At 45.3% G+C, this 15,281-nt stretch overlaps 1 protein-coding gene across 1 annotated transcript in view; it reads right to left on the reverse strand.

Moving 5' to 3' along the window:
• KIAA1549L (KIAA1549 like) overlaps window positions 1-15,281 on the reverse strand; it is a 128,983-nt gene that overhangs the window by 42,639 nt on the left and 71,063 nt on the right. Inside the window, exons 16-17 of the mRNA XM_070383083.1 lie at window positions 11,566-11,783; window positions 4,289-4,418 (exon numbers count right to left, since the gene is read on the reverse strand). Coding sequence (XP_070239184.1) covers window positions 4,289-4,418; window positions 11,566-11,783 — 348 coding nt within the window. The remainder of the gene's footprint in view (window positions 1-4,288; window positions 4,419-11,565; window positions 11,784-15,281) is intronic.

Raw genomic sequence — 15,281 nt, forward strand, 5'->3', positions numbered from 1 at the left:
AGAACACAGGAGACCAGAGAGAACCAGCAGGCAGGTGGCACCTGAGTGCTCACTAAGCAAGGAAAGTTGTCTCCTGCCCACTGGGAACCCACCTGCATGGGAAGGAAGCCCAGCAGGGGAGGCCTGGCTCCAAGCAGGGTCACTAGGCCATCCTGAAACCTGATCTGCCGCCCCCCAAACCTGCAAACAAGAAACCACCTCCTGTTCCCCACATGCCAAGAGGCCTCCATCTCTGTAGGTTAACAAGTCTCTTTGTGGGCAGCCACCAGCCTGGAGAGGTCTAGATGACACTGAAAGGCTCCCTTCACCACCAAACACCTCCCCCTTCACCACCAAATGCCTCCCTCTGCCTCAGCCTCAACCAGGGAGCCTGATTTCCCATTATCAGATATTTCCCTGGGATTAAAGGACTCTGTCAAAACACAAGGTCCTATACATTAACATGAGATAACATATCAAGCCAGGGTTATTAACAGCTTACACTAGTCAGCAGAGGCAAGATAAAGAAATGAAAGGCTGAGATGGGAGACCTATGTAAGCCAGTTCTAGGTGGGATGCTTAGGAGGTGATGGGGGTGGGGGCAGGGCTGACACGGAGCATGTGGTTCAGAGGGCAACAGCAGGGGGCTTCTGCTAAGGGACAAAATCCCCCAGTCCAACCGTTCATTCCCCAATGAAACCAGTAGTTGGTTATGCCCTTCACTGGCACAGCATGTGGTACCAGGGCACCCTTGTGCCTTACCTTGGTCTCTGACTCTTATGCCACAATCCTAAGAGCAGGAGAGCCTCCCGTTAACGACAGGATTTACAAGTTTACTGAGAAGGCCCCAGACTCCCTCTAAGCTATCTCAGGCAGGCAGGGGGCTTCCAGATCACATTTCATTCCCCTCCAAATGGAAGCCATCACAACAACTGCGTCAGGTCCTTAGTTGCAGCATGCAGGATCTTTTCTTTGCAGTGCATGGATTCTCTAGCTGTGGCACGCGGCTTAGCTGCTCTGCAACACGTGGGATCTCAGTTCCCTGACCAGGGATTGAACCCATGTCCCCTGCATTGCAAGGCAGATTCTTAACCACTGAACCACAAGGGAAATTCCTGAAATAGGTACTTTTATTTTGAAATATTAGGCTGACGTTATCTTTTCTACCCACTTATGCACTGTGAGGAATTCATTTCAATTCATGTCAAATTTAGTCTAAAGATACGGTCTGGCCTCATTAGGACTGATCTGTTTTGGACATCTTTTTAAAATCCTTCCTTCTTCTAAAAGGGATGCCTCCTCTAGAAAATTACTATTCAAGTGAGCCCCAGTGACTGCCAGGAGTGTACAGCACGTCTTAGCTGTTAGGGTTCAGAATCATTGCTGTAAAACACAGGGGTTCCCAACCCCCTTGTAGCTAAGTCTCTTCCGCATGCTCTTACTCCTCCTGCTCAGTGCAAAAAGTTCTGAAACAACCCAGGCGGCCATCAGTCCCAGGGCTGAGGTTTGCCCGTGATGAGTGTGTTTGTTGGCTTGCTCATTTATTCCTTTATTTTTACATGCAGGCATTTCCTTTGGGACTCTAACGCAGGCAACCTTTGAAAAATTCACACTTAAATCAATCTCCCAGTGCTTTTGTTTCTACCATGTTAAGGAGTGGGTCCTTCTGGCATTCCCTCATCTGGCAGAAAAGACTTGAAAATGTTGGCCTGGCTTTAAGATGCCCAGGCCCAGAAGGACGCATGACATGCCTCCAACTGAATGACCTGTTCACTGTTGAGCTACTGGGTTCTTCTGCCAGGAGTGCTTTGGCACTTTTGGAAAATCAAGATTCAGAAAACAAATGCATGCATTATTTAAAACTATGACTCTTCTTTTTCTACTTTATCTGCAGGTCCACCTTTTGCTTGCGTGAGTTCACCATGCAAGAGTTCTTGTGAGACCTGACATCTTAGAGAGATCAGAAATACAGGGCATATGTTATGTAAAAACAGATATATAGTATGGCGGGGGCACATGGAAGCAGTATTAAGGGGTAGTTAAGGGGACAGGATCTGGAGATGGGTAAACATATTACATAACTGCCCAGAGCCTCAGTTTCCCATCTGTACAACGGGCATAATGAGAATAACTACTTGTCTGGTGACAGCAGATACAATTACATTATACACATAAAAAGACTAGAACAGGGCCTGGTCTAGTGTGGGCAGTCAGCAAATGATAGCAAATACCTCTCATGTAATTAAAAGGTTCAGGAGGCAATAAAGGAAACCATTTCATTCTTAGCATCAACAGTTTAAATTCTTCAAATTTTTCCCCAGATGATCATCATCTCTTAAGGAAACCTGTATTTGCATATGTTTTTGTGATCACACACACTTTTCAAAGAAACACATATTTTTAAAAAATTTATTGAAATGAAGTGGGCTTCCCTTAAAATAATCTGTAATTGGAATATTTATACATGACTGTGAGAGTACTCTTGCCTGGAAAATCCCATGGACGGAGGGGCCTGGTGGGCTGCAGTTCACGGGGTCGCTAGGAGTCGGACACGACTGAGCGACTTCACTTTATTTTTTCACTTTCATGCATTGGAGAAGGAAATGGCAACCCACTCCAGTGTTCTTGCCTGGAGAATCCCAGGGACGGGGGAGCCTGGTGGGCTGCCGTCTGTGGGGTCGCACAGAGTCGGACACAACTGAAGCGACTTTGCAGCAGCAGCAGCAGTAGCAGTGAGAGGTAAGCAACCTCCTTTTAAAAAAATCCTCTCTCTCCTACTGTTCTAATGCAACATTCCAAAAGTATCCAGTAAACACTCCAAGTCCTGGCACAGTGGCGAAAAACACCGGCAGTGTTCTCTTTTCAAGCCTAACAGTGTTCTGGCCTATTTCCCCAAACTGTGAAAACATCTATGTCTAGAACGTCATAAGAAATCTATTAATACAAGTCTTGAAAAAAACTAAGAATGCTATCACATATCAGCAGAATATTCCTGAGCAGAAGAAAAAGTTTCCCAAACTACAAGCATCCAGGAAGAATACTCACTGTTGGTAGGGAGAGATTAAATGGAAATTTCAAATGCCCTACTTTTAACTACAGGCTGATTATCAAATTGATGACCAAGCTTGGCATAAGAAATATTTGTACGAGGAGAAAATTTAACATTGAATACTTTAATCTGGAGGAGGAAAAAAAAAGAGATTTGCCCAAAGCATCTGGAATTTTACAAAATTAAACCACCTAACTCTTAGCTATGAAAAAGAAATAAAAGATAAGGGTATCACCACCAACACAGATATCAAGTTTAAATGTCAGGAAGCTAATTAGAAATTCAAATTAGGTATAGTATCTCTGTTTTAATTGGACCAATTAAAAATCCCACTTTAAGCTTTGTGGCAAAGAATGGCCAATTCCGAGGGGGGAAAAACCTTCTTGCCTTCAAATTAGCACCGTATGTTTCAGAAAGCAAGTGTAGCTTTCAAATTACAACCTCACAATTAAAACAAAAGTTTATCTGGATATATTTGAATCATAACTCCTCTTACAGAAAATTTTGTATTTGTAATTAGAGAAACATTTTACAAGAAAAGGAAAGAAACATTTTCATAAAACCTAAGAGTATATTCAAACCATTTGAATCTTGGGACACCATAAAGCACTATTGAACATCTTAGCAGAGCACCTTTCACGCGAACTCATGAGAGCAACTACACGTGAAGGGAGGTAAGCAGTTTGATAGGAGGCACCAAACTGTTAAGTCATCACCTGGGGAGTTTGATGGGATTAGAAACATTTTTGCAGCCTGGAGCACCCCTGCACATAAGCATGTGCTTCATCATGTGAAATCACCAAACCGCTCTGTGGGAAATCTCATTGTTTCCATGGCATATTGAGGAGTTACGAAATCAGGAACAAATCCAACTTCTCAACAGTGCTCTGGATTAAAAGACGCCCGTGTTCAAATGAATTCTAACCCACGGCCATGGTTCCTACTGAGTTTCTAAGAACAAAGGGGAAAAAATTAAGGGCATTTAGCATTGCTGTTGAGTTAAAGGTCAATAAAGTACTATTCATAAAATGGTTGAATTTAAACCTTGAGATTCTGTGAACAATAATTTGTTACTCTGATACATTCCAATTACTCTTACTTCGCAAAAGAGGAAATAAGGAATAATAAAATAGAAAACATTTTAGTGTATTTTTAAATTCTACTAATATTCAATAAACTGAAACATGACAGAGTGCTCTATCCCCTTTGCATTCAGGAAAAAGCAAAGCTGGCGTTCACCTCTGCCCACCAGACACTTACATCGTATCCACTGTTACGTATCCCACGCCGGGGTCGCTCCCGAGTTACTAGAAGGTCCATCTCTGTTTCCCCCGGACTCGGGCTGTTCAGAGATTGCCGGCTCCGGTAGACAGAGTTCTTCATCTGTTGCCTGAAGAAAATTCAACAACTGTTATGATGCAGCAAATACCCTGACAGATGGAATTCTCCACTGATCCAAACTACAGGCAACCAATGAAGGCTTTGGAGTTGCCTCGCGAATCTCAGAATTGATGGTATTTGTTCCCTGGCCATCAGGAACTACAGAAAGAGTGGAATAAAGATTTTATCCCCCCAGATGCTGTAACCATTTGGCTGAATTGTAAGTGCCCTTTCGTATGGAAACTAGGTAACTCGAATCAATTGCATCGTTGCACCCTCACCTAAAATTCTGCTGACAGCAAGGCCAGGGACTCTCCCTTGACCCTCTAGGGCAGTGAATGCTGGAAGAACAAACTTGCTTTTGTTGGCTTTGTTGACTTAACAGCCTCCTATCCCTTTTCACCTTTCTAATTTCACATGCAGGATTCCACGGTGTGTCAACAAACACTGTGGATAATAAGCTTCTTAAACACGACCGATGATAGATTTTCTTTCCTGCTTTCATCACGATGGATTCCCTTCTGGGCTAAGGAGCCATAAACCGAAAGGCAATTTGGGGCCCGTGCATCCATCCATCCATTACTGAGTGGCTAAAATGTGCCAGGTAGGGTGGAAGAGAATGAGGATCCACCATGAGACAGACACAGCCCTGCTTTGCTGAGCATACATTCTAAAGAGGCAGATAGACAGTGCGCCTGGTAATTCCCAAATAAGGGTGACAGATAGTGACCAGGATGTGGGGTGACTTTAGATGGGATGGATGGTCAGGGAAGGCCTCTCTAGAGAGGTGACATTTCGGTAGACACCTGAACAGAGCCAGCCACATACCAACCTGGACACAGAGCATTTCAGGCCCAGGAAGTTCACTTCAATTAATTTCAAAGTTAGTTTACAGTTATCGTCTAGCCTCATTAGGACTGATCAGTTTCGGACATCTTTTTAAAATCACGCCTTCTTCTAAAAGGGGTGCCTCCTTCTAGAAAATTACTAGTCAAGTGAGCCCCAGTAACTGCCAGAGCGTGCAGCCCCTCATAGCTGTTAGGGTGGCAAAGTGGTTGAGAATTATGGCATGCAAAGCACAGGGAGGGAGATGGGAGGGAGGTTCAAGAGAGAGGGGACATACGTATACCTATGGCTAATTCATGCTGATATTTGGCAGAAAACAACAAAATTCTGTAAAGCAATTATCCTTCAATTAAAAGATAAATAAATTAAAACACACACACGCAGGGATACCCAAACCCCTTGTAGCTAAGAGTCTTTTCCGCATGCCCTTACTCCTCCTGCTCAGTGGAAAAGTTCTGGAACAATCCAGGCTTCCATCAGTGCCAGTGCCATCATTTGCCCATGATGAGTGTGTTTGTTGGCTTGTTTATTTATTCCTTTAGTTTTACATGCAGGCGTTTTCCAGTGCCCTGACCAGGGACTGAGGTTCACACGTTCAGAGGCTCCAGCCAGCTCACTCCAGGAAATGCATACTTTTGTCATCACTGTTTTGTTTCTACTTGTCCTTAGAGGAATCTTTTTTAGATGGGGGAAAGAACCAGTAACAGCGAGGGCTGTGGCTGTGCTTTTCTTTTTGCAGAGGAGGCAACTCAGGAGTGATGACTTTTTTGCAGGGTTTTATTCTGCAAAATTTTCAGGGTTTATCCCACATGATTTTGCAGGGTTTATCCCATATGATCTTGCAGAGTTTATCCCACAAAAGTAGGATAAAATCACTGGCTACTTCCCTCTCATCCAACAGTAAGTTTTCCTCTATAAATTATTTGCATTTCAGAGCATCTACCTTCAGAGAACTCCCCTATTTTGTGTCTTGGTTCTAAGATTCTATCCATTTGTGAGTTCAAGGTACAGAGGTTGTGTTATTGTCAGTGACTATGGAAGAAACCTGGGAGGTAAAGACACCTTTTCATGACCCCACACCCCGTTAGTCAGAGCATGACATTCACACACTGCCAGTCTACAACAGACATCAGAACCCCAAGGGCGAGACCCTGCCCTTGCAATTCATCTAGGGGATAAAACATGCACTATTAGACTGACTCCTTCACCGAGAGGAGCTTACACCTGTTTAGAGAGCCTCTGTGGTCTTTGCTCATCTGGCACCAGGACAAGACTCTTTAGCTCTTCTCCAGGGACAGGCATGAGACACAGGCCGGACAATCATAGCATCACAACCCCATGGCCATAAGAACTGGTCAGAGTGTGCACATGAGTTGGTCAAGTGCGACGAAGTCTCAAGGCTTTTGCTACAACAATCAGGAAAGAGGCATTCTCTTGGCATTGAGGTTTCTAAGAAGATAGGATATAAGCCTAGAGTTGCTGGGAGCCAGTTTGCCACTATGAGGTAAGAGCCTACGTGAAAAGGAGCCAGCAAAAAGTGAAGAAACAAGATAAATATGGAAGTCATTGTATGACCTCTTGGATCTAGCCATGCTTGAAGCCTTGGCCTGTTCAGTGGTAAAATTTCCCCTTTATTGAGCCAATTTGTGTTGGTTTTCCATTATTTGCAACCAAAAGAATCCTGACTAATATAGGAGCTTACCACCTAATGTTATAAACTGTGCCCTATAGTTATCTGCAAATAGAGGCGTCCTCTAGGAAAGGAGCACAATCTTGTGAAACAGAATCTGTTTTGAGTGACTCATACTTTAAGAAGACCCCAAAGAATTCTTTCCCTTGACCCAATTACAAATCATTCTTTGAAAAAGCAGACTCCATAACTGTCCTGAGATTGCCAATTAACCCGTTTAGAAAAGATTTACTAATAATGGTGGTGGAGGAGTAAATACTAGGATTAGCAATTGACATTTAAGTAGGTTATTTTGGAAGTATTAGAAATACAATAGTGAGATTGTATAAGCCCTTTTGAGAACCTTGAACGTGGGTGCGCCCTTAGACACTGGCATACCCTCCAGTCTCCTTTTCCATCAAAGACACTGTTCCATTATATACAGCTTAAAGGCTGCTGTTTAACATGAATCTCAATTAATCAGGCTACCAATGTGTGCCTGCAACTACTTTGAAATAAACTGGGCTTTTGGGTAGAGAAATTATTTATTTTAATCAAATAGAGTTCCATTAGGTATATCATTTCCTATTGGTATTTTTCTATATTCTTTAAAAGTTAAAAAATTTTAAAACTTGAAAAATTGAGGTATAAGTTTTTTAACCTCTGAAAATATTGCTGGGAGGAGGATAATGGATTTCATTTGGATTTTTTAGGAGGCTGGGATCAACCACTATAGTTTAAGAAAGTAGTTCCTGAACACTGTGTTCTGGGAGAGTAGCACTGACATATATACACTGCTGCTGCTGCTAAGTCGCTTCAGTCGTGTCCGACTCTGTGCGACCCCATAGACGGCAGCCCACCAGGCTCCCCCGTCCCTGGGATTCTCCAGGCAAGAACACTGGAGTGGGTTGCCATTGCCTTCTCCAATGCAGGAAAGTGAAAAGTGAAAGTGAAGTCGCTCAGTCGTGTCCAACTCTTAGCGACCCCATGGACTGCAGCCTACCAGGCTCCTCCGTCCATGGGATTTTCCAAGCAAGAGTACTGGAGTGGGGTGCCATTGAGCCCTAGGGTTCCATAAAGATGGACTAGAAGGAGGAGGAGGAAGAGGAGGGGAAGGGGAAGAGGAGGGGGAGGAGGTCCTGCTTCTACCAGAGCAACTCTGTCTTTACAGGTTATTGCCTTAGCTTGGGTCCCCCCAGAAGTAAGCTCTGTGATGATCTGAGTAGAAGTGGTTTATTTGGGAGAGGGTTCCAGGAAGCACAAGTTGAGAAGTGGGAAAATGAGAGCGGGAAGGGAAGGGGCCAATAAAGAACGTGGTCTAGAGCAGATCAATGTCTTGGGCATCTGGGGCTCAAACTTACTGGAGAAGTGTGGGAGATCATTATTTTTAAATGTAGGTTTCATTGTTATTCAGGTATGGTAAACCCAACAGATCGGGGGATGACCGCCATTGAAGAGACGGCTTGTATACTCACAGATCCCGAGAGGAAGGGGCACACCACACTATAGAGGGCCACAGGGGAAGCACAGGGTCAGTCACAAGGCAGGGGGAGTGCAGGGAGAATGTGGGCAGGAGCCTTTATTGTGGCTTTCATGGGAAAGAACTGGAAAGGGGTGATTTGCACAGGAGATTAGGCCAGAGTGCAGAGCCTCTGTGTGCAGGAGGCAGCTGGGGTCTGAGTTCCCGCTTGTCTGGTTTGTGTGTGACAGCTGCATTTGGACATGAGAATTACTGTCCCAGGAACTGGCGTCCCAGGAACTGGCAACCCAGCCCGGGGAGGGGCAGTTTCTCCAGGGGCCAGACCCCAGATGTCAAATCATCAAATACAGAAAGCAGAAAATGTGGTTCTTACAACAGGGTAGAGTTCTCTTGCCAGGGGTGTTTATCTATCAGCCCGCATCTGTCACGGACTGCAGCTGCTCCAGAGCACGTTAACTACCCAACACTTCTGCTTGGGGAGTTCATATCAGAGTCACAGATGTTTGCAGTAAGAAGGATGCTGCTGGCCTGTAGGGGGGCCCAGGGGACATATAGGGGGCCTCTGATAGCACCTGCCTCAGTTATATTATGTACTTTGTATCTCTGAAGACGTGAAGAGTTTATAACATAAAAATGGGGTGTGCTCTGACTTAAAAAAAGCTGTGAAAACTCTTTGAAAGGGGATCAGGATGAGTCAGCATTTGGAATCTAAATTTTGATTTGATTTATTTAGGTCTCAGGGTAAGATTCTGGTTATTGACGCTATCTCTGGCCTAGAGAATGGGTTCCTTACTCGTGCCTTACAGGGGCTGGTCACTGAGAGCAGAACCTCTAGAGAGCTGAACTGTGAAAGGTAACTAACAGGTATGTCTCACCTGTGATAACAGGTGACATACAACGGGCAGCAGTGGACAGTGCCTGGAGTCAACAGCAGAGTGTGACAAGAATAGTGCTTGAGGGACTTCCCTGGTGGTCCAGTGGCTATGACTCCGTGCTCCCAATGCAGGGGGCCTGGGTTCGATTCCTGGTCAGGGAACTAGATCCCACGTGTACAACTAAGCGTTTGTATGTGGCAACTAAAGATCCCTCATGCAGCAACTAAGACCCAGTGTAACCAAATAAATATCTTTTAAAAAGAATCTCCAAGAGCTTACTAAGTCTCTTTCTCGACATTAATCTTTCTCTTCTCGTCCCCATCTCTTGCTGATCTCATCTCCCTTTCTACCCCCACCCCACCTGATTTGTGGTGATCTCTAATTTTCCCATAACTGATCACATTTTTTTTAAATTAAATCCTTTCTTCAACAGACATTTACTAAGAATTGCCTGTATACTCCCAGCATCAGAAGGCTAGCAAAAGGCCTTAGGAAACTGGCCTGACCTTTTGTGAGGCAGTGGAGATACACCTCTCCAGAAAAATGTTTTGTTCATTCTCCTTATAAAATGGCTTCAGTGAAAATTGTATTTAACTCTCAAATAATTTCCAAACTAAGTTTCACATACTTGTACATGATTTCTGATTCATTTTCCAAATGTCAGCAGGAAACCCAGGAAAAAATAAATCCCCACTCCAGTCTATAAAAGACCCCTGAAGTAAAAAGTCCCGAAGTGTGAAGTAAAAGCCAAAGACGCCCCCAGTCTCCCAATAAAATCCACAGATGTCCTTCCCTTTTTTTCTACGGTTATCAACACAGGGGTATGCGCACTGTGATCCCATCACAGTGTGATTTAACACCAACAGCTTGTCATCCCCACCAAGCCTAATAAGAAACCTGGAAAATGAAGCACTGGCTTAGAATTCCCTCTTTTCATTATTAAAAATAAATCATGCAGATTCCATTCATAAAATTTATTCCCCACTCCCAGCTTGACTATGTGGCTTCCATCTAAGCCCATCACATAGTCGTTTTGGCTTTTAATAAATACCCACTCAGTCCAGGAACCATCCTGTCCTCCCCAGGGACCTCTCTAGAGGCTGTGTCTGTGAAGGCTATGGTTTGGGTTAGAGCACTGGCAGCTCTGAGTCAAGGGGCAGCTGCCAAGGAGAACATGTATTTAGAAGAGTTGGTCTCAAGTCATGAAAATGCTTCTGGGGGAAGTGCCTCAGAGGGGAAGGCAAAAAAGAGAAGTGAGCCTATTGAGCTTTGCTGACATTTACCCCTTTTCTCTCAGATGGGAAAGAAACTGCCTGCAATATAGGAGATCGGGGTTGAATCTCTGGGTCGGAAAATCCCCCTGGAAAAGGGAATGGCAACCCACTCCAGTGTTCTTGCCTGGAGAATTCCATGGACAGAGGAGCTTGGCAGGCTATAGTCATAGAATCAGACCTGACTGAGTGAGTAACACACACCCACACCCCTTTTTCTAGTAGGTGAAGCCACTCCCTGCTGAGTTAGGAGCAAAGTTTAGAAGGTTGCCAATTTCAGCCACCAGGCCTACCCCTCCTTTGCTAGGGCAGGCCTGCCTTTTAGGCTGCACATTTCAAACACCCATCACACTTGTGAGCAAGAAACTCTTGGGCTCGTCTTTCTCTCCCATTAGGCCTTAAGTTCCATAAAAGCAGAGACTGGGCTGTTCGGCCCACCATAAAATATTGAATGAACAAACACATGACCTTGACAGTATTCAGCATCATGCCTGGTGCCCAGTACAGAGCAGGAGACAATAAAGGTCAAATGGACAAGTCTATGAATTAAAGACAGGAACCCAGCATGGAGATAGGAGTAGCTGTGCAGTAAATATTGATTGAAGCTGAATAAAAAGGTGAGGCATGGATTCTGTTTTTCTTATGCAAGAGACACTAAAATCATTGATGAATACACTGTCCCTTGATCTGGAAGTTGCGTAACCAGGTGGGTGATAATTACATGCGAACCCAGCTCTGAAACAGGTACAGGTTTGAAAACATCATTAAAAGCTAAGGGACAATTATGGTTGTTTGCCTAAGTGTTGTTTTTCAGTGGTTTTAATTTTATTTTCTTCCAGACTCACTGTGGAACTCCTGCTTGTACAGACCAGTGCGGCCCAGACCAGCAGCCTGCAAAGATGACAGTCCTCAGGTGACAAATAGAACCAGAGACCTGGACGGTACTGCCCAAGGCACCCCCTGCACTCATCCCCTAATGGTACAGCGACCCCTGGAGAATCCCTTAGGAACTGCACCTGTTTTTAGCTTCGGTGAATGGGGCACACAGTTCTGGGTCTGGATCCAAGACGTGCTCAATTTCCTTTGGTGCTTTTTCATACATCTTTTTCCTTTCCGTCTGAGCCTTGCTAGCTTCCACCGGGGGGAAGTCATAGTAACCCTTCCTCTTGGCTTTGAGGCGCAGCTTGTTCCGATAGTGCTCGATGTCTGACTTCTGCTTCAGGGCTTTGTTCACCTGGGGAGAGAAACAGTCTCATCACGCGTGGTGACATGCAGGTGACAACGACTGTCACGTGAATAAACAAGTCTATGGCCATTTAGCTGATGTCCAGCTGGATAAGACCACCAGCTCTTGAAGGGCTAGAGTTGGGATGAATGGGGTGGCAAAGGGGAGTAGACATTCTGCTTGCAAGGTCTCCCCACTCTATCAACCTGCACTTGAAAGCTTATTTTTGTCAGTCAATAGCTTTGTTGTTGTTGTTTAGCTGTTCAATCATGTCTGCTCTTTTGCAACCCCATAGGCTGCAGCCCACCAGGCTCCTCTGTCCATGGGATTTTCTGGGAAAGATTACTGGAGTGGGTTACCATTTCTTCCTCCAGGGGATCTTCCAACCCAGGGATCGAACCCATGTCTCCCCAATCTCCTGCACTGCAGGCGCATTCTTTACTGCTAGGTAATTTTGAAGCCTTGCATGGCCATTATTGCCAACTGGTTCCTGCTCACCTGTCAAAAATACAGATGACTGTGCTAAATAAATTAACAAATGATATGAAGATGTTATGTCCACAAACAGAGTTGAATGAAACCTGCCTGATACTGAACAATGTGGAGAACCATTGGAGCTGTTTGCAGTCAGACTTGATTACATCTGTATAATCATGTATAGAGAACGTTTTCATAGCTAAGATTTCAAGGGACAATCATGGAAAGGCTGGTAAATGTGGGGATGACGTCCACCTGGCAGATGAGGAAACTAAGAGCCAAAAGAGCTAAGTTAGTAAACTGAAGAGTTGGGACTCCTAGTGAACTAAGACCTCCCCTTACAGATTCTGTGTGGTGCCATCACTGTGGTGACTTACGTGCATGATGTCTTCTTAACCTTCATGACAACCCATAATCAGAGGTGGGGTCAGGGTTTGACCTCGGACAGTCTGTGTCAGAGTCTGCACACTTAGCTGCTAAATACCCTGCCCCTCAGGATGAGAAGACAAAGACGCACAGAGGGTCCAAGGTCTAAGCCCCTGGACTATAGATTCTGCCCAGGGAGTGGCTGGGGGCTGGGGTTGGTGTGGGCTTGCCAGAATTGGCGCTTTCCATTTGGAAGATGCTGAAGGCAATGGTCAATCGGCAGAGCATTGGAGCTGCATGCAGAGCTGGCAAAAATCCAGAGGCCCAGACCTGCTGAATCAGAATCTTCAAGAGTGAGGCTTGGGCATCTGTAGTTTGCAAAAGTCCCAGAGCTGACTCTGGTCCCGAACCTGGGTGAGAAACCTCTGGCACTGATCAGTGGTTTTCAAATTATATTCCATGGATTTTTGGAAGATCAGTAGAAAATCTGAGAGTTAGGAGTCTTGCCCTCCAAAAGCCAATACACAGCTATTTTCATATTGCTTTAGCAAGTCTAGGGACCTGGGCTAAGAACTGTTGCCCAAGGGCTCCAGGAGGGTCCTCAGGAGTCAGGGAAGTACAGGGGCAGCAAGAAGAGGGGGCTGAGCTGCTGGTCCTCATTCCCAATCAACAGAGCAGCCGCCCACGCTCCTGTCTGCTGTGCTGGACTCCTACAAAACAGTGTGTTTGAAGAAAGGATTAGGGGGTGAGAGAAGGCTTAAGGTCCAGCGGTCTCAGAAACTTGAGGTCAGATCCCCAGGTCAGGCTCTGCTGAGCTTCTGAAGGCACGTGTGAAGTACACAGGTGGCAAGGCCAGGGAGGACAGGAGGAACCGCCTGGAGGCCCCGGGGACATGGCAGAGGAGATTCCTTACTGCTGCAGCCAATGCCAAGGGAGGAAGAGGGGGTGGGGGGGTACAGCTGTCTCACCTCCATTTGTGTCCCTCCTGGACCTGAAAGTCCCCCTGGTAGCAGGGTCCAAAGCCTGGAATTCTGGGCTTCCAGCCATTGGACCCATGAATCCCTGACTCACTGTCCATGCTGCTGACAATACTTTAGACTAAGCTCTTTTTCTTCTTAAGTCTCTTCTGTTTGGATAATGAACTTAAAATCTGCTAGGACATCAGGACTCCAAAAACTAAGGCTGGTAGTACTACCTTCTGCAGAGGGAACTGCTTGTTCCCCTCTGTCCTCCGGGTCCCCCCGCTGCCATAGGGAAGCACAGGAGCAGGGTCCCCTCTTGAGCCAAACTTAAGTAAGTTTGCCAGCAACGCAGGGGAAGAATCTCCTTTTAAAGTCAGTCTCTCTCTCTCATTCCCAACTCTTCATGAAACATTTACCAGAGCTCACTGGGTTTATATGCAAACACTCTTGGGAGGATAATTCTGTTGCTTTCAGTCATTTACATTTTAATGATGGTGTGGCATAAAGCTGGGGCTAAGGGTATAGGTTCTGGAACCAGACCAAATGCCTGGGTTTAAATCTCAGCTCTGTCTTTCCCTAGCTGGGTGACCCTGGGCACATTACTTAACTTCTCTGTGCCTCAGATTCTTTCGGTGTAAGAGGGAGATAATACTACTGCCCTCGTAGAGCTGTTGTGAGGATTGCAGGAGTTCACACGCACCGCATGCTTGCAATATGGCCAGGCACTGAGACCAACTCTAAAACAGACTATCTATTTTACATATGGGAATGAATATTTTTCCACACTGCTCTCTCCATTCATCTTGAAGATTTTTGTATGAAGAACAGAATGTAAAAATAATTTAATTGTATCTTTTGTATATTGAAAAAAAATAAATCTTATTACCATTAATGTGGGTTGTGCAGGGTTCATTTTCACAAAGACTAAGGGAAACAGAGTCTGACGGAGACAAGGGGAGGGGAAATGAGTAGCTTTGGGAGCACAGAGCACTAAAGTGAGTAGGCTTGGGTGGAGTGGGGCAATGGAGGGGGCTTTGTGCTGAACAGCATGGGTGCAGCACTTTGGGGGCTGGGGGTTCAGGGGAGGGGCGGGACGAAGAAAGGAAGGCAGACAGGCCACGTCTACACTGCTGTCTTAGAATGTCTCTGTTCCTTCTTTGCCCATGGGAGTTGCTCTGGTTGTTTTTTCTGGCTTTTGTTTCAAGAACGAAAGAGGAAGGGGTAATCCAGCTGCAAGAAGCAGCTGTGACAATACAAACCAACACCCGGGGGCTTTACGGGTTAGATACAGCAATAGCTGTGTTTGGTCAAGTAGTGGTGACAGTGTGGTGCTTTATGAAAACCCGTCTATGCAGCTAGCTCGGAAGCCAGGAGCCTGAGCCCCTATACGTATCCCATCCTCTAGGATAAACTCTCAAATGCCCAGGACACGGTTCAGTGTGCAAGTAGAGACTCCAGTCCTGACACTTTGCACTGCTCGGTGATTCTAGCAACGTACTCATCCAGGGGTAAGATACGTGTCAATTGATGTACAAAGCCAGGGGTTCACCAACATGAGGCCACATGTTATGTAGATGCTTTACTTTTACAAGGTTTGAAGAAACAAACTGAGGGATATATTTTTTCTAACTCTTGCAAAGATCTCCCCAACCTGGGTCCTGATGGTATCTTTAGGCTGCCAGCATCTCACAAGTGTTTAATT

This window comes from Bos mutus, chromosome 15, assembly GCF_027580195.1.
Source record: "Bos mutus isolate GX-2022 chromosome 15, NWIPB_WYAK_1.1, whole genome shotgun sequence".
NCBI lineage: Eukaryota > Metazoa > Chordata > Mammalia > Artiodactyla > Bovidae > Bos > Bos mutus.